Source organism: Aythya fuligula, chromosome 13 (assembly GCF_009819795.1).
Source record: "Aythya fuligula isolate bAytFul2 chromosome 13, bAytFul2.pri, whole genome shotgun sequence".
Lineage (NCBI taxonomy): Eukaryota > Metazoa > Chordata > Aves > Anseriformes > Anatidae > Aythya > Aythya fuligula.
Window position 1 is genome coordinate 13,288,587 of NC_045571.1, and position 20,086 is coordinate 13,308,672.

A 20,086-nucleotide genomic window follows, 5' to 3' on the forward strand; every position below is an offset into this window, starting at 1 on the left:
TTTTCCCCCCCCTCTCTTTCCAAGCTACTACTTTCCATTCCTTCACACAGCGAGCAAACCTACCAAGCCTACGCACGTCCTCCGTAAAGAGACCGTAACCGCTGGATTTTCCTACTGCATCACTCCCCGCATGGCCACATCCTGCCACCCTTCATGGAACAGGGCAGACAATTAGCCTTAATCCTCGTTAGTTCTGTATGTTTCCTTTAAATCCTGTTACCGCATTCCTGCATGCAAGCAAGCGCTGCCCAAGCGCAGGGAGGCCCAGCCTCCGCCGCCCGCAGCCTGACCTTTGCTTCTCACTCGAGCTGCACCAGCCCGAAGGACTGCAGTACTGGCACACTGATCCATCTTCGCTGATTACTTCTTCATCAGAAGGGCAGGTGTGAAGTAAGAGTGCAGGCCAGAGGCAAGCGAATAGAGAAAGTTGAGGGGGAGTATTAAATAAAGACTTGCTTGAAGGAAACATTCTCCTTTGACGCTATAGGAGACAACTGTGAAAACTTTGTCCAAGAGAAGTGTTTGAAGTCTAGCTGCTTTCATATTTATAACGTTTGAGTCACTCTGCAAAACCTCCGCCAAAGGAGACTGAGCGGACTGCTATGTTAATTTATTTTGGAAGTTTATCCAAGCCTCTGGTCAAAGATAAACAAGGCGCCTGGATGTGAGAGAACATCGGAGCTGGGCTGCCTGAGCGGTGGGGAACTTCCACCAGCTTTGATAGCACAAATGCATGAGATGGTATCAGCATGACCTGAAGTGTATTACTCCATGCCAGAAAAGAAAGGTGAAAACCCTGAGAAGTTAACTGATTTTTCTTAGGAGATGTTCTTACATCAAATACAGAGGATTCAGCTTAGAAATTTCAAGTACAATCACGGCATTTATACCTGGCTCATTAATGGCCAACAGTTAATAGGCTGAAGCTGTAATTCCTCCGTCTGGGGGCTTAGTGGTGTTTCAGCCAAATATGTGAATTATTACAGCTGAGCTACCGATCTGTTACTACAGGTAGAAAACAACTTCCAGTCCTAACACCCTGAGAACCAAAAGTAAAATTAGACCTTATCAGCAGCTCATTTCAACTCTTCACTTCCTCCTGAAGCCAGTAAGTGCATTATTGTTCTTAAACCTGCTTCCAGCAGGGACGTGGAAAAAAAGTTAACAGTAGCATGTCTTAGAAGTTACAAGAAACACTCAATGCTCTTTAACACACCCAAGGAAAATCGTCCCTGAAACAGAAGTTTTTACAGAGCATAATGCCTTCAAGAACAGCACCTGCATGTCAAGACTGCAAATTAGTCTTTGCAGTCTGCCCTACTCCTTTCAATTCAAAGTTTAAGGCAAGAACACCTTTCCTGTTTCCCCCTTCCCTCTCCCCCCCCCCCCCCCAAAAAAAAGCATACTTTCTTGTGAAAAGATCATCTGAAAACACATGGTTAACATATTGCCAAATTTGAGAGACACCCCAAAAGAGTGATGATGCTAACTTTTGGTACTTCAAATAAACAAATTTGAACTAATCAATCTGGAAAGTCTGTTTTCTATTTGTGGGTTTGGGTTTGCTGTTTTATGTTTCTTTTTTTGTCTTTGCTGTTTGTTTGTTTTCAATTATGCAGCCCCTCCTTATTCTAACCTCTAAAACTCAATATTGCATGCTTACTCAGGGGCGGATAACAATACATAATATTCGTGCCATTTGCAAGCTCAAACTAGAGGTTGGGCTGCATCTAACAGCAGGAAAACACCTCTCAAGTCGGCCAGCCTCTAAAGCATCACCACAGCCTCCTTCCCCTCTGATAAATGCTTTGTTCCTCCCTCAAAAGCCGCTGCTTCATTCTTAAATGAACTATTTTGCCTGCCCGGTGGCGGGTGCTGGATGGCCGCGTGCCCACAGTTGGGCACGGCACCGCCACACAGGGCTCCAGCGTCCTTGCCTCTCCAGCAGGGGTTATTTGCCTCTCTCTCAGGTCATCAGGAGGTAGCAAGCAAAGTTTGCCAGATGTGGCTTTTATCACCTCAAGTGGAACTACTATTTTCTTTATGGGACCCCTGTTTTTTAAGGTTTTATCAGATTACCGTGATTACAAAAGCTTCACTTAAATGCTCAAAAGCTCCTATAAAACCTCTAGCTCAAGGTTTATTTGGTCTAGGTGTTTTTCAACTTGGAGAAATGACTTGCAGACACAAGTAATTTGTCCTGTGAGCTTTGAGTGACCACTTGGTCAGTGAGCTCGAACTGCATCTGCCTCCTGAGCAAAATTCCATAAACTCACTGACCAAAAGATGTTCTTTTAAAAACGTCTTTAAAGAAGGAAGAAAAAAAAAAGCTTGCAGCAAAAAAGGAAGTTTCAATTACTTTGTGAAATCAAGCAGAAAAATTAAGATCCAAGCACACTTTATTAGCTCTGACAAGCAAATGTTGGAGCTTTTGTTTCCGATGTGCACAAAACATTTACTAAGGGCGTGCGTGTGTGTATGTTTTAGGGTTTTTTTCTTCTTTTTAAGCCAAAGAAATATGCATCCTTTTCTACAACATGCTTTGTTAGGACTGGATTTTGTACAGACATTCAATCTAAGGAACTGACAAAGAGCTATCACAAAGCAGGTGATTCTTCTCTAAGCATCCATGAACGTTTCCATGTGTCAATACTACTTCACAACTGTATTTATCTATGTAAAACCCACATGAATAAACACTTCCCCTGTCTACAGAGCTTGCTAAGCACTGTAGAGATAACTTAAGAATTATAGCAGGTTAAGAGACACTGGAAAAAGATATAAAAAATGCCAGATTTTTCAAATGCATTTTGAATCCATACCTCCTCCCCCTCTCCCCCCCCCCAAGACAGTTTGGGTCTTATGAAACGTTTAATATTCAGTTTGTGATCTGCTGTACTGGGGCGACTAGAGGAGTCTGTGGAAGCACACACACAGGCAGGAGACTAAAGCCTGAGATGGAGGGGGCTGTGGCTCCTCTGGAAATAATTTTTTTGGGGGCCCACAAAATAAGAGAGTTCAGAAGATCTATTATTCACTTCAATGCTCAGCCCTGCACAGCTCCTGCTCAACAAATTATCTCCTTCACCAGTTCATAGCTAGCTGTTCCCCCAGGGCTGATGGGCTGCTAGGTGGCAGAATGGTTAGTGTCCCCCATACCCCTTCAAGGGCCAAAAAGCCTCATTTGTTTAGAAAACAACATTGAGTCCAAGAGCAGGTCTTGGGCAGACATACGTGAAACTTCTTACAAGCAGAAAGTTTTCCACAAGACGTTTTCACAGCAACATGATGTACATTTTGGCAGCCAGGGAGAAGGCACTGCACTCACTCTGGTCCACACCTGCAGTTCCACAGGCTTCTCTACAGTTTAGCTCAGCACAAGGATGTGCGTCTCAGCCCAGACATACGCAAAGCCCTCTCCCCAGAAAGCCAAACCTTTCAATTAGGAGGCTTCTCTTGTAGAGGACGCAGAGCAGCTTTGTCAGTCTGTGCAGGTGGATGCAAGCTCCTGGTGCTAACTCCCAAAATAAAAACAAGAGAAAGCAAAGTAGACTCGGTCATTTTCAGCCCTGCACACAAAAGCACAGTAAGGCTTTACTTTTTTCACCACTGACATTGCCAAACCCTCAACCAGCCTGACTTCGATGGGATCAGAGTAGCCATGGCCATGTGTGACGTGGCTCTGCTCCACATCTTCCCTCTGCTCCTCACTGCAGAGCCTCCTTCCCAATTGCAGCTGGACTGGAGTCACCAACCCAGAGGGGTTCAAAAATAATTACCTCACATCAATCCTATGCAAACCAGGGTGGGGAAAACAAGCCCAAATTAAGGGATCTGGGAGGGACAGCCATCAGAGCTCGGTCTCATGCCTCCTCTTCTACCACAGCTGCAAGGCCAAGGCATGCACAAGGGCTTCCCCGCTCACCCTCTCCTGCAGATTTACCAGGAGCTATCAGGACACGTGACAGGCTCTGTGTAGCTATCAGATCCTTATAATCCAGCCAGCCTGAGAAAGCCACATTGCTTTGGCAGAAGACACAAAGATCAGTACAACAAGGAGGCCAGCTCACAGGAGTAGGACATTTGTTCAAGGATATTCTATTTCTGCACACAGCCAAGAGATCATATAAAGCTGGCAAAACTCTCACTGCAAATTAATTCAATGACACGCAGAGATTTCCAGCCTTGCTCCACTCACCACCAACCTCAGAAGGCCAGAGATAGCCATAAACACCCTCCTTCCACTACGGGATAAAGGAAAGCCAAACCAACCATGGTGTTCGTCATCTCCACTACCTTGAGGTCTGTGCTCCCAGCCATGGCATAGCCCCCATCCTATCCAGCTGGCCTACCCACTGGCAGGAAGGCTACACAGGAATTTCCCAAGCAATCTGTGTATACAGCATTGTGGGGAAAATCATACGCTGCCGTCTACAGCAGGACACTGCAGTGTGACGTGAGTTTCCAATTCTAAAGGTTAAAAACTCACACCACGTGTTATTGCAAAAGGCAGGAAAGAACACGTTCCTCAAAGAGAAAGTCAGCACCAAAAACAAGGAGATGGGTCAGATTTAAATCTAAACAGGTCCACCACACATCCATCCTAGGGCCACTGTTTATAAGCAGAGAAAGGCAACTATATACACAAAGATTTCACATTAGTGGTTCCTGCCTTTTCCCAGGAAGAAAAGTTGCTTTTCAGCTGAACTTTCTGAGAACTGCTAGTGTAAATATGACAAGCCTCCAAAAACGCGCACGGCTGGGCCTAAAACGTCGCATGGAGAAAGGCAAATAAGCAGTGCAACTGGAGACAGATGAAGTCTAGCACCAAAAACATGAGGTGAAACTTTCCCAAGACCTTTGAAACGCCCTGAAATCAGGCCATTGCAAGATGAAACCCTCTCTCCAGCAAGCAGAGCCCCATACCACAACAGCAAGCCTCTAGAAATGGCTTTGGCCCCCTAAAGAAGGGAATGTAGATCCCTTCTGCACCACAGAGAAGCGAGAGGCACTGATCCAGCCCTGCCTCTCCCAGTGCAAGGCAGCAGGACATCAGCCTGGAGATTCCACCACAGCTGAGCCTGACGCTGGGGTTGCTGACACCTACCTAGGGGCATTTATCTGGAGGAAAAATCCTGGGACCAGAGCAGAGCCCCTGAGCCCCAGTGACAGTCTGAACCATCACCTACACCTCCCATGTCCCACCTTCATTTCCCCTTAAATAAATCACCTTGGAGCTAAGACCACAACTGAGTTTGTAAATAAGGTTTTTACCTGAAAAACGTGCTTTCAAGCCCTTGCCTCCTATTCCCATCAAGTGCTACTTTTTTTTTTTTTTAATAAAAAAAAAATAAAAAAAAAAAAAAAAGAAAACTGCCTGGGTATCTGTTGTCCAAGCCACCCAGCTCACACAAGCAGTGCACTGTGCTCAGCCAGCATAATGTGACCTATGTCCAAAAAAACATCCCGCTGGTGGAACAGACCCCTCATATATTCCCCTGGTCTGGAACCAGGCGGTGATCAGTATTTGTGGAAAAGGCAAAGCTGAGCCGTTTAACCCACCCTGAAAGGTTGAGAAGGGGGGCAGGAGAGAGGGTAGAAAGGATTAAGATAAGGATATCTCAAAATTAAGAATTCCTCCTCCTCTCCCCCACAAAGCAGACAAGAACCCTATCTGCTTCCCGGTGCAGCTGTGAACACCAGCATTATCTGCCTGCAGGTTCACAGGGGCACTCCTCATCACATTAGCATAGATAAATCTTTTCAACAATTTGCAAGCCAGCTTCTTCACCTCACGCTTTGTTTGAGGAAAATCCTCCCAGAATGGGAGTCCCAGACGTAGGACGCAGCTGCAGGGGACAACTGGCCGCAAGAAGGGTAGGAGAGCACAGGAGGCCATTTCAGTCTCTTAAGATGAGCCCATCTTTCTGGTTTCACAAATCATCCTTCCTAACTCATATTTCATCTCCTGAAGACAGGAGCAGGAGCTGCGCAGGGACACACTCCTGCCTGGTGCCCATCTCAGGGCTTGTACTGCCTCCCATGCTGAGCCACCCCTGCCCTGCCCCGAGCCTGGAAGGGGACCATAGCTTAAGTCTGCCTCCCAATCACGGCCCTATGCCCCATCTTCCCTGCCCAGGAAGGTCTCTTCCCTCTAACCAACACAGTATTGCATCCCTTCATGGGTATTTTGGAATAAGCAAAGCTGGGAGACTTCAGCACTGAGTGCAGAAGAGAAGCCCAGGTATCACAGAGACTTTCTGCCACTGAACCTGTATTTTGGCAACATCACCCCCACACCACAGCTCAGTGACTGCACGTGCACAGCGGCTGTGACTGTGCAAACAGCTACACAAGGGCACTGCGATCTGGTTCAGCAGTGTGGAAAAGAAACAAGCCTGTCTGAAAGCACCTTATCATAACAGGGGACAACCGCATCCAGGCTTTTGCTGGCAGGTATCAAATGGGTCAATTTTGTCTTTTTAAGCATGCCCCAATCAGCCTGGCTCAGCTGGGGGGGAGGAGGGAGTGCAAACAGGACCTTTGCCATCTCTCTTCCAGGCAGCACTAAATCCGCTCACAGAAAGGTAAACAGCCCCCAGCGCAGGGCAAACCCCAGGGAGGGAGCCCACAGCAGGGGCAGCAACACAGGAACATCCTGCCCACATGCTGGGGGCTGGTCGAGCAATGGGACATTCACCTGTGCCATGCCAGAGCCACCCTCACCCATCCAGGACAGTCAGCAGTGCCGATTAGAAGGGTCGGTCAGGTTTAGAAGTTGTTAAGTCTTTTCCAAGCAGGCAGAGGGTCTCTCCCCTCCCATCCCCTTGTCTGCTTTGTTATCCAAGCACCTCCTGAAGCAACAACACTATAAAAAGTTTGGAGCTAAAAAAAGAACAGAGGAGAGGAGAGGAGAGGAGAGAAGTCCCTGCAGCAGGGAGGCATTTAGCAACCCACAGCCAACACAAAGCGATGCTGCCAGGGCTGCAGCAAGGCTGTAACATGGGTCTCCCGTGCAGTCCGGGTGTCCCGAGGGGGATGGAGGACCTGCCCCATGGGTGCACCAGAACAAAACTGGTCCAGAAGCACCCAGAGAGAGCCCCTCTCTTGCTCCCACGCTGTTTTCGAACAATGATAGGTTTCCAAAACAAAGTGTTTCGCAATCCTTGAGCAATCCTTTCCTTTTCAAATAAAAAGCGATATTCTCTTCATTCTCCTCCGGTCGAGACGCACAACCACAGGAGCAACCACCAGCTCCAAATATACCCACCCCGCAGACAGCTATGTCAGAGCGGGGCGCCAGAGCCGGCCCCGCGCCTGGGGCTGCCACGAAGCACATCTTGCTGCACCAGCAGCTCCTCACAGCAGATTTCGGGAATTCTCCAAAGTTAAAATTTAACTTGAAACTCTCCTGCTAAACAGCTCATCTTGTCTTCTGAACCTAGCTACTGTAATTGAGGGATTTCACATTATTCAACTAACAAGTGTGCTTCTTGTCTTATAACTTGTTTCCCACAAAGACAATGCCCAATGTCTCAGAACATTAACATACATACATATATACATAACTAAAGATGACCTGTTTCTCATATCAGTGTACACAATTTCCAGGTCCTAACAAATGCACAAGAAGAGTAGCACTACATCAAAATGCAATTGAAGCCAAGCGTGATTTGCTCTGAAAGAAATTAATACGAATCAAATCCTAAGGAAGCGGATTTCGTGACACAATCCTCCTATGTTAACTGCCCAGTAGTCTTTCAAACTGCCAGTCCAAAGGCAATATACAGTAAAATTTACATTCTGTGGTCGCTCAGACACACATCTGGTAAAAAGGCCTACACTTGAAAATAAAAACCCATTGAAAACATTTCTGGAAGAGATTCACTTTAAAAAAAAAAAAAAAAAAAAAAAAAAAGAGAGAGAGAAACGAGAAACACCCATAAGCTGAGTCTGAGCAATTTAATCACAGAAAACACGAATGTGGCTCCAGCACATATCCCTAGATTCAGCTGGGGAACACAAGGGTTAAAATTTTCGGTGGCCTCATACAGCAGGAGCATGAAGGGTCCATTTAAGAAGAAGAATCAGAAATAAGGAATTTTGCCAGTTTTTACCCCTGATAAATCCGCATTCCAATCTGTCAGCTATCTTGTTATCCCCAGAGCTGCTGAAGTGTCTCTGGCTGTAACTATGCATGACTCCGGCTTTGAGTAATGGAAATAAAGTATGTGCACTGAAACTGCAGTGCTCCTTTCTCAAACCCAGAAAAAGAAACGCTCAGCAGGAAGAGACCCCGGAGCAGCTCAGGGACTCTGTACAGCAAGCAGGAAAGTTGCAAGCACCATACCTCGGCTGCCCACCCCAACAACCCTGCATGGGAGAGGATACCTAGAAGTTTTAAACGAGATGCCAAGTTTTAGTCTAATTCAGCAGCTTTTATTGTCTCCAATAACAAACAAACAAATACTCTTCCAGATTCACAAGTCCATTTTGCTTGGCAATTCATAACCAGCAAACATTTGGAAGCAGTATTGTAAAATTAAACAAAGCTATCATTTACAGGAAACCCTGCCTCGAGTACAAATTATAGAGTTGTTAAGTTTATCTGGCAATGCCTTGCCCCTGAGTGCTATATAATTATTCCTAAATCTTTCAGGAAAGAATGCAAATATTTTAAAGCCGTAATTCACTGACACGGAGGAAGTCTCATTTAACCTTTTGTGCATATTTTGATACCTAGAAATTAACCCTTACACGTCACAGCTATTTCTCAGTTGCCTGTTGAGCTCACTGCCTGGCAAGCAGACCCATCTCTGGCTTTGGAAACCCTGGAAAACCGTCCATGGAGCGCCAGCCATGCCTGGCATCCTCGCCCGCACACAGGCTGGGTTTTCCAAGCAGCGTCGGCGACGGTCTGGAGCAGCGCCGTGCCAGCACGGCTGCTCCCGCTCGGGAGCCTTCCCGGCAAGGGAAGTTTCAGGCTGCTGAAAAGGCTGGCTGTTCTGGCGGGTCTTACGACAGAACGTTATAAAGGAGCCTTTAATAAAGCGGAGGACTGAGTTATGCAAAGTTTTGCTGGCTGTGCCCCTTCCACAGGGCTCTCTGCGTCCCTTCAGCAGGGTGGTTTCAGCGGGGGCAGGAACAGCACTAAGCCCCATCCCTTCACTTTTTCAACCAGCCACCCGCCAAGCCTCTGCTCTCCAATTAACTCTCCTTAATTACCTGAAGCCATGCAGCTGAGAACAGTGCCACCTTCCCCAGTCCACCCAGGCAAATCACAGCGAGGAGCCTGCCCCAGGTGGCTCTGTGGCCATAAGGTCCCTGCAAGCTCCGGCCCTTCGTCAGGAGTAGCCAAAATCCCAAGGTTTGGGGCTGGCTCCTTCCTTGCCTATCAAAGGACCAGCTGGAACAATGAGCTGCAGGAACAGTTCAGAACTGAGACAATGGATGGAAAAATATTTTTAGCAGTTTTTTTTGGAGAAGAAGGTGGTGAATCCATCTTCTGTTTCGGATCTCATCCGAGCCATTAACCTACCACGTTTGGGGCACTTTTCTAAAGAAACAGTCATCTGCAGCCAAAGGGGACAGGCGAGCACCCACTCCTCGCAGGACTCACCCCACTTCAAAGTGGCACTGTGCCTGCAGGGTCAGCTGTGCCCACACTGTCTCTGGCACAGATCTTAAACCACAACACGCTCACTGTTGAGTTAAAAAGGGGAAGAGTGGGGAAAACAACATCCAACTTTACCTTTTCAAAAGGTAGCACTCAGGCTATTGTATTCTCCATCGAGCAACATTATTTATTTAGTAAGAGCTCAGCACTAGGTTGTGTCCCCCAGCAGTTTCCAGGCTCTGCTGCTCAGGCAGCGGTAGCTGTGGCAGGCAGACACTGCACAAACACCCCCTTCCCAATTATTCGGACACAGAAAGCAAACAAGCACTGTACCAAGGTGAGGCTGCAGCATCTAGTCCAGGAGCATCTCACACACACAACCAATATCTGTGATGTAGATATTAGTTCTTCCAACAGGTGAAAGATCCTGGCTTTTTCCTCCTGGTGGAAGCAGGTCAGTGGATTTCCTTCCTCGCCACTATGTAGCACCAAGTGTTCTTAGTGCAAACATTAAGCGCTGCACTGAGAAATCACCCAAACTGGATGTGAACTCCACTCTGTGGAGATGCACCATTACCTGGGTCTTTCAGGGGCTGCCCAGGCAGCACACGTCCCCCTCCCCTCTGCAGCAAGGAGCCCATCACTGTGCTTGCAGAGGGGCCGCAGCCCAGTCTCACTGCCCCCTGCCACAACAGTGTGAAACCAAACAGAGAAGCAACCGCGCTAAAGGAAAGCTATCTCATTACGAGAGCTAATGAAAGCCAACCACAATTATTATGTAAACAGCACTGAATCATTAGCAGACGCTATCAAAGCCATTTTTTTCCCCCCCACCAAGGAGAAAAACATATGGTCCTGTGGCACTCGCAGCCCCACATCTGAACGGAGCCAAAAATCAGCTTGTTTTGCTTCAACCCAAACAAAACCGGTGGCACTGCTCCCACCTCTTATCTGCGCACAGGGTTTGTGCCCTGATGGGAGACCATTGCCATCACAGACAAAGGCACCTTGTCCTCTCCCCAGACCTGCCACCAGTGTGGTTCAAAAACCCACAGCCAGGCGGGTGGGCAAGCTGCTGGCTGTCCCTTGCTGGAGTGGGCTGCCAGGGAAGTGAAGCTGCTCCTACCCCAGCATCACTGCACAGCTGTGCCACCCCAGCACCTCCTGATCACCAACATCCCACAGACAGATGCTGCTGCTCCCAAAGGAAAGGCAAACCCTGCCCAGCCCCAGGTACCCACACGTACCTGGCAAGGGAATTATTTTCCACCAGGCCTTTGATTGTTATGGTTCCTTTGATCATACAAATGCCCAGTCCTCCCATGGGAACAGGCCAAGGAAACGAAGGGTACGTGCACAAGGTTGTTTTTCCCCCTCACTGCTATCACGCAAATCCTCTCCCTATCACAGGTAAACTTTTTTCTAACAGTACCCACTGGAGCTGGGCAAAACCCAGCTCTTTCATCCCTCACGAGGCAAAGTTACCTTTAAAACAAACAAACAAACAGGCGCCTTTGCGGAATGGCTCCTGGTAGCCAGCTGGCTATAAAGATGCTCCAACAAGATCCTCATGTTTGTAGGAAAACCAAAAAACAGCATTTCAGCCCAGTAAAACCCTGGCTCCATCTTTAGATTCCAAGAACGCTGAATCAAAACAGGCTCCGCTCTTTAGAAAGGGAGCCCATAAAGGACAGTACAAAGAAACAAAAAGTTTGCATTAAAACCCATGTAATCTTTTTAAAACACCATTATTGGAACCTGTAGCACCAGCCAAGAGTGATTTATCACTGCCTGTCATCGCAGCCTGCAACACAGAGCTTTTTATACCAAACCGTCAATGCTACCAAGCTCCAGCCCCAACTCATAATTTCTTAAAGCTGGCCCTTCTCTGCCAGAAAAATCCCTAAATCCCTGGATTTCCGGGGGGTACCAGCCATGCAGGGCAATGCGACCTGGCACCAGGCAGCAAGCACAGGGTCTGCAGGACCCAAAACAAAGGTGTTTTTGAGCAGGAGGATGTTATAAGTCAACGTAAGTAAACAATACAACAGACAGTTATTCCGGCTTCTTTCAAAAGGAGAGTCAGTGGGCCATAAAGACTTTAACTGCATTTTCCAAAGTGAGAGCGTCCCTTTCGAGGGACGTACCATAAGGTGCCCGGCTCTCACAGAGCAAGCGGTCAGAGCTCACCGAAAACCAGACACCCTGACATTTGGGGTTTTCCTGTGAAGCTGTTACTCTAACACACCCCAAATCACCAGCAATTTCTAGAATAGCACTACAAACCACAAGAGGTTAAACCTCCTGCACATTACTTAAACTAACCTAACTGTGACCCCTGGAAAGGAACAGCCATTGGATGTTGTGGTTCTGTAGAAACTCAATTACCAAAGCCAATTTCCTATGAGCATTTAAAAAACGGGAAGAAAAGCAGTAACAATGCCGACAATGTGTAAGGGCCACATATTTTCACCTCCCGAAGGCTGCAGCCTAGCCTGTATAAGAACAGTTTCTATTCCCACAAAAATGTTGAAACATATTTTAAACATTTCATCATTGTTTGCTCCCATCTGAATTTGCTTAAAATCCAGACAATTCTCAACTTCTAAATTGGAAACATTAAGAGAAATACTCCTTCAACATCCTTCAGTCCAGGCAGCTCCTCTGCTGACCATGTACCTTTCCTACACCAAAAGCAGAGCGAGAGGTGCCTCACACCGAGCTCACACACCTCTTGGTCCATCCACCACTGCACATGCAAACCACAGAAAAACTGAGCAGGAAGAATGGAAACTAGTATTTTTAGAAGTGCTTTATTCAATAACCGGGGGGCGGGGGGGAATTGAGCACCATTTTGCTTCGGGCAAGAGGCTCTGAGATATTTCCCCAGCACGCCCATGGGTTATGTCTCAGCACCTCCCAGGTACAGTGGGGATGCGAAGTGCTGGGCTGCACAGCACAGACTGCAGGGGTGTGGGCAGAGCTGCCAGCCACAGCCATTTGCAAATAGGTGATGTTATCCCAAGAAAACCCATGTAGCTGCATCCTCGTAGAGGCAAAGCCTGCTGACAGCCCAAGTGGCCAGCACCAGCCCCGCATGTGTGTAACCTCCAATCCCTCCTCCTCTCTTGCCAGCACATTACTTCTATCCAAGCTCTGTTCTCAGAGCAGAAAGAGCTAAACAAGAATAAAATCCCCTGGAATAAGCACAGTGCTTCTGCCACAGGCTCTGCTGGGCTGCACATGTGTGAAGTTGGGGGGGGGAGAAATCACAAGAGTGATGGCAGCTTGAAACCTCTGCTAAGAAGGCAAAACAGTTCACACAACATTAAGAAAAGTCCTTGAACTGGGAAGCAGGTAAAACACGCTACAACAAAGTTATTCTTTTTTAATTAAAGTACTTCATAATTAAAAAAATAACAACAACATAAGAAGCAGCAGCTTTCTTCCAGAGATGCACAAATAACAGTGAACAGTGCAGACTGGAAGTGGTTGCTACAGGGGATTTCAGTGGAGATCACAAAGTAATTCAGGGAGCAGGGGGGAAAATTCAAGAGTTTTCCCGGGCCCTCACATTGCTTAGCAATGGGAGAAGGAAGTTATCTTCATAATCTCAGAAGAAAGAGAAAGCACAAGGAATGTAAGGAATGCAAGGAGGTTATTGCCCCGGAGACCAGCGCTGGCAGCCCCGCGCCTCCGGGAGCTGGGAAGGGGGGCACCCAGAGGTTTTTTCTTGCTAACAAGAACTTCCTTAAAGGAATAATAATAATAATAATAATAATAATAATAATAATAATAATAATAATAATAATAATAATAATAATAATAATAATAAAAAAAAAAAGGGCAAAACAAAAAGCAGGGAATCAGTCCCAGGGGATTACTCCTCTTCTGGGACGAGGTGAAGGAGCTATTTTTTTGCAGAAAATAGGGCAGCCCTGATGCTCCATCCATCAGGGTGCTGCCCAAACCTCCTCTGCCCACATAGGTTTCACAGCACTTCCAGCCTGAACTCCCCTTACTGCTCCCCTACGAGGGGCAAATAACGAGGGGCGAATAATGTGGACCGCCCCACACAGGGGCTGCCGGTAGCAGGGACAGGCAGCATCCCACAGCAAGTCAGCTCTGCCCAGCGCCTCGCCGCCGCCTTGGCCATGCTCTGGTGCAGTTTCAGTGAGAATAAAAAGTCTGTTGACATATGAAAGCCACAGAAAATCTCCCTGAAATTACAGAACAGTACTAGAAACATTGTGCAGCTCAGGCCTCCTGCACAATGTACACACTTCTATTCAGCCTTTTAAAAAACAGCTACATGTCTAAGGAAACATCTGATAATTAAGGCAATTTTAACAATAGATAATAATTTGACTATGAATTGTATGGAATGTAATGACTGCTTATTCTGGCAGAAAAAACAGAACTTTCTATGAAGTGTCTGCCAAGGAAAACGATACTCCCACTCAGCCCGGACCACTGCGCGCAGTTGCTGTTAACCACATGCTTAGCGCTGCAGTCTGCTAGGACACAATGCGCTGCTGTAGTCGAACAAGACACTGCTCTGGAAGCTGAAAGAGAGAAAGTGGAGTCCCGGGTGCACGGCAGTTGGAGGAACAAGGTGCTCAGAGGCCGTCCCTGGCTCTCCTCAAGTGCTCACTGAGCGATGGCCCCACCAGACGGGACCGGGTGCTTACCAGTGGCCACGGGTGGCTTGCATACTGCCAGCTCAACCCCCTTCTCCTCCCCCCCCCCGCTGTTTCCAGTTGCTAAATGACATTAGAAGCAGCTAAAAATACTTCAAGCGATTTTCTCGTTTACTTTTCCATGCCAGCGCTCGCATTTGCCGCAAGGACGTTCTCCGACAGCTACCTCCCCACCCACGGGTGGCCAGACAATCGCTCTATTAATACATGCCGGGCACGAGAACCCACCCTACCCGCCAAGACAGCCGTGTGACGAGAGCCACCGCCAACAGAGCTGCTGCTGGTGGGCAGGGAGCTCCGCACCTTCAAACAGAAGGTGAAGAGGACGTGGCCTTGTCCGGTGCTCCTCGTAGCGCACCAAGACTGGCCCAGCCTCCCCTGGGACGCGGTAGTATCGCCATCACTGCAGGTTTAGGAGATGCAGTTGGTCAGGCTGCTGGACAATCTCATCTAGGCTCCCCTCTACTTAGGGTTGGACTTCACAATCTTTCCACGCGCCTTCCAGCCTGGGCTGTTCTGTGGTCGAGTCCCCGAGCTGTTCTGTGCAGACACCCAGGACCAGGACCAACAACAGCTTTTCCATGTGGCCTCTTTCACCAAGAAGCATATGAAGAAGTGTTTGTAGAATTTTATACATTGGGAGAGAAGCCTTTCCCATCAACCAAGGCACACCTGGGGGACACACTGGTGACAGCACTCAGGTGACAACTATAAACACAACAGGGGTGAGCAAGCAGCAAGGCACCCCTCCAGCAGCTACTTTGGGCAGCTGTTAAATCCCATAAGCCCAAAATTGAAGGGCAAACAATTTTCTCTGTCACGATGAAAGAAGCTCTCTCAATCACCACAGACAAACAGATGCAACTATTCCATTTACTTGGTTTAAATAGAGAGACAAAGACTATCTCTGCTAAGACAGCACATGGAGTGCTGCCTGCTTTCAGCTCCCTGCAAAGGCTGGCATTTCCCCCAGGTCTGCCTCCAAGCCCCCATGAAATCCACGCAAGAAGAAACCAGAACAGCAGTGCTGTTGAAGGAACTCATTACACTTCTATAGGACACTCACAGGCCAACTTACAACATTTTTCCATTGACTGGCAAGGTCTTTTTTCCTTTTTAATTAGGGAAAAGAAACATCCATTCCCTCCAGTTAGTAGGAAAAGGGAAGAAATTTCCATCTATTTCACACCTTAGAGCAAGAAAGAGCCTCAGTTAAAAGGAATGTTGTAATTTTTTTTAATTTTTTTTTTTTTTTTTTTTTTAAATAACAGCCACCTAGCAGGGTCTTATGGATGCTGCCACCACCATGGTCTCGCAGATGCCACCACCACCAGCTCGCTTTGCATTTCATCCTGCACAAGACCAACTGATGCAAGCAGCCACTGCAGACAATTGCCCCAGGGAATTACGCTCCACCACCACCACGGACAACCCTGAGACGTATGGATTCAATACAGAGCAATACTTTTGGGTAGCGCATGAACAAAGTGAGCAGCAACGGGCTGCAGGACTAGTACCTTCCTGGGATGTGCCCTTTCCACAGAAAGCCTTTAAAGGAAATTTATAGAAAAAGAAAAAAAAAAAAAAAAAAACAGCCACATATGCTTTGTGAAGTCTCTACTTTTCCAACAAAAAGAAGTTGAGACTTTCACCTACATCTTTCCAAGTCATCCCTGCCCAGGCTGGGAAAATGCAGCCAAAAAAAAAAAAAAAAAAAAAAAAAGAAACCCTTTACTGATTCACAGGCCATCCCCCTGGAACAGGCACTGCAGGAACCACCCCGTTCCCATCTGCAGGGTACCTCAGAGTCACCAACAGCAGCCAGCTCCTGCAGAGCAACACCAGACCTCCACCATCCCAGCACCTCACACCAAATATCAGGCAGGATGCAGTTACCTTCCCCAAAGATTTAGGGGTGAAGTCCTGAAGTTGCAGCCTTCACCTTTGAGACACAGAGCATCACAGGTGCAGAAGCTCCTAAAGATCACTCAGATGTAAGGCAGCACCAAAGGGCCACGACTTATGAAATGCTTCCATGCAGATTTCTCACACTAACATCTCTTTACACCTCCAACACCAAGTTAACATAAAAGGAAACAATTTCTCTGTATTCCACACTACAAAGAACACATTATACACCTCTTATCAAGCAAGCCATGAGCTGACCAGCTGTGCACTTCTTTCAGAAATGCCCATGTATGTCTGCAAGACATAACCTATCATTTACACATACTCTAATTAGGTCCCAAACCTAGTCTAAACAAATATTAAATGAAACTCCTAGGTAATTATGAACAAACAATAGTCATTTAATGAAACTAAAACAGCAATGACACGGATGAAAAGATTAAAAGAAATGCCCATTTCAGCAAAGAAAGACATTGCACATACCTACTGCTCCAGAAGAACACAAAAATAGAAAAGAAAAGAAAAAAAAAAAAGAAAAAGAGAAATGCCACTATATCCTGGAATGATTCCTGAGCCCATCAGGTGAGGACGCATCACTCACTGTCTCACAGCTCAGGGTAGGAACACGTCTGCCCATGCAGACGTGCCCATACAGTCTGCCCACTCAGACAATTCAAGGCCAACGGTTTTGTACATCAGTAAGCCCTGCTTTAACATTTAAGAAATCACCTGACTTACAGAAACTAGTTTGCCACAGCTTTTAGGGCACTTTTTTGGAGAGGTGCTAGGAAGTTTCTGCCTGTCCACTGCATTCTGAAGCAATTCTGCAGGAGAATAACAGGCAATCTACCAAACCAGCACTAAAATCTAAAACAGAACTTGACAGACTTTGGACTGAACTCAAGCCCTGTAACAACCGTGTTTCTGTACCTCCCCCACCAGCACTACAGCCCACTGAATACTCCCCAACCTGTCTGCAGCCACGTTGCAGCCAGGGGAGAGAGGCTACCAAGCATAAGTCCCATTTCTAGAGCCATACACGTCAAAACACACAGCTCCTTCCCTCATACACGTTTATCTTGTTCTCACTGATTAGCCAACCTGGTGGGTAACTGCCTTCCCAGCTCACCCTGGTGAGTGAAAACACATTGTTATCACCTGAAACACCACCTGAAATCAGAGGTTTGGTGGGTGACTCATTTCTGAGATGCAATATTCACTAGGGACCTTTAGACCTCGTGTCAGACCTCAGCCTCCATTCAGCATTATGAATGCTGAATTCATAATTCAGGGACCTAGTTCCCTGCTCGATGGGACCCCCCAGGCTCCTGCACCCCCCAGAGACACTGCGGCAGGTGAACTATCACATGCTCAGGAAGTCAACTGCCAGCAGCAGCACGAGCTGTTACCATCTCCCTATTTGCATACAATAGCTGAGCAGCAAGAGGGAAGATCAGGAGCCCTTAAACACCACACCAAAACCGAAACAGCGCCAAAAACACTGAACTTGCAGAGGGAATATGAAACTATAGCAGGTGATGCACCCCACGCAAGCTTAAATTTCAAGCACAATCATACCTGCGGTGTACACAGCAGGCTTCCTTTAAGGACTTCCACCATCCCCTCCGAAACGCCCCGCAGGGTAGGATGACATTTAAAACGTAACTTCATGAGACCTGTTGCTTTCCAAGCCAGGCCAGACACCAACCTCCCACACCCCTGGAACAGCAATATAACCCGGCTGAGATTTTCAGCATGTCACTGCGGAAAGCCTTTCTTTTGTCAAATAATCTTACCTTGCTCATCATATTTCTCTGAGCCCTCACTGCAACAGGGCACAGACAACAGCTTCAGAGCCTCCGATGGAAGCCATGCCAGCAGGATCTAGTCCTGACATCCTCCAAAGCTAGCCAAGTCATCTTAAGTAACAATACACAAAATAAGTTAAGGGTCAAACTTTCCAGATACCAGGCATATGAGGAAGCCTGCCCGTGCCCTGATCCTACACCCACAAGGGCTGGACTCGAACCAAATGCAAGGCTATTTATTAAAGACTATTTTACAAAGCAGGGAGGGCGAAGTGGAGAGAGTATTTTAACTGCAACCAGTCAGACGTTTCTCATTAAAATATTTCTTGGAGAAGTAAATGGACCCTCAATTTTACTCAAACAGATGTAAGCTAAATGCATATCATTAGTCTGACAATATAAAAGTGGAACCGACTGAAATCATTTTAGTTTGTCAGTGAAAAGGATAATGTATGCATATCTGGAGGGCACACCGATGGTAAAGATTACCCCCAGCTTCTATATTAGCCATCTAAAGGTATTTACTTGGGGTCTGTCTGTGTTGTGACAGTGTCCTAGACTGAAATGAATGCCTCTAACACTCCACATTTTTGAGCCATTCAGTCATGCATTTTTGTTATTGTTGAAAGTAGTGCGAAATTGCAGTGCATGAGCTGGAGTCCTTGGTGGTCTCCGAGGATTCCAGCTAAAAAGGCACTTCCTTTGTTCCGCGGAGAATGCGGTCCAGTAGGTCATTCAGAAGGGGAAATAAAAGCAGCAGCCCTGGGAGGGAGATGAAGGATGAAACAAAAAGAATAAAATGTTTTGGGTGTGAGCACATTAGCTACCATTTCCTACTGCTGCCGGCTGCGAGCACTCCTGTCCCCGGGATGCGCAAGTATCTCGGGACGAATGTGGAGGGAAAAAGGGGAAGGAAAAAAATAAATAAATAAAAGAAGAAAAAAAAAAAAATCATTTCTCCCCTACTTCGGCAGCAGCAGGGCACCTGGGCGGGACGGCTGCGCTGCCCTGCCCGGTCCCGGCCACCTCGCAGCGCTGCCCGGGTCGCCCCCCGGCCGCGGGGCAGCGGCAGCCCGGGGGCACGGAGCCGGCTGCGGGGAGGGGAACCGGCAACAGGCACGGTCCCGCCCGCCTCCCCTGCACGGCACAGCACGGCACGGCGAAGGGGGGAGCCCGGAGGAGCCGCGCCGAGCTCCGGGAGCCTCACGCCCGAGGCCGGGAAGCCGTGCGCCCCGCGGGGTGCTTCCTTCCCGGGGAGCCGCGTCCCCGCAGCCCGGGCCGGGCAGTGCCGAGCCGGGCGAGCCGCGGGCGCTCCCCGGGGCCCGGCCGAGGCTCGCACAAAGGCGGCGGCGCTGCCCCCGACTCACCGCTGATCTCGTGGCTGGGCGCCTCGCTCTGGCTGAAGCCCTTGGCGGCGTAGAGCCTCCGCACTTCGGAGCAACTTTTGGCACGGGGCTCGGCGGCCAGCAGCAGCGGCAGGCTGAGGGCGGCTAAAGTGCAGACGAGGGGCGGCAGGCAGCCGCGCCGCCGCGGCATGGTGCGGGCGGGCAGGGGCCGGGGAGAGCGCCCGGAGCCGGAGCCGGCCCCTCCGCCGAGCCTGCCCTGCCCTGCCCTGCCCTAGTCCGGCACGGCTTGGCCCGGCCCCGCCGCCGTGCTCCGTGCTCCCCGCTCGGCTCCGCTCCGCTGCGGCTCCGCTCCGCTGGCCCGGCGTGCGGCGGCGCTCTGCAAACTTGGCCCGGCAGGAAGCACATGGGGTGGTGGAGGAGGAGGAGGAGGAGGAGGAGGTGGAGGAGGAGGAGGGAGGCGGGGAGGGCGGCAGCCAAGCAGGATCGCGCAGGGCCGGGACAAGCCTTTGCAGCCCCCGGGAAAATCAGGAGCCGGGATCCGCCCGCCCGGCCAGGAGGAGCGGAGCGGAGCACGGCGCTGCCCGCCCGCCGACGGCGTGGTGTCCCCCCCAGCGGGTGCCCCCTGCCCGGGTCCCCCCTCTCCGGACCCCGCGGGGAGCCCCCGAGCCCGAGCCCCCTCGAGCCTCGCAGGGCTGAACGGCCCCGAGC

The 20,086-nt window shown here is 48.7% G+C and overlaps 1 protein-coding gene across 1 annotated transcript in view; it reads right to left on the reverse strand.

Annotated features, from left to right (window-relative positions):
* GPC4 (glypican 4) overlaps nucleotides 1-19,612 on the reverse strand; it is a 69,125-nt gene extending 49,513 nt beyond the window's left edge. The window contains exon 1 of the mRNA XM_032196364.1: nucleotides 19,400-19,612. Within this exon, the coding sequence (XP_032052255.1) occupies nucleotides 19,400-19,568 (169 nt within the window). The 5' untranslated portion in view covers nucleotides 19,569-19,612. The remainder of the gene's footprint in view (nucleotides 1-19,399) is intronic.
* Nucleotides 19,613-20,086: the final 474 nt, after the last annotated feature.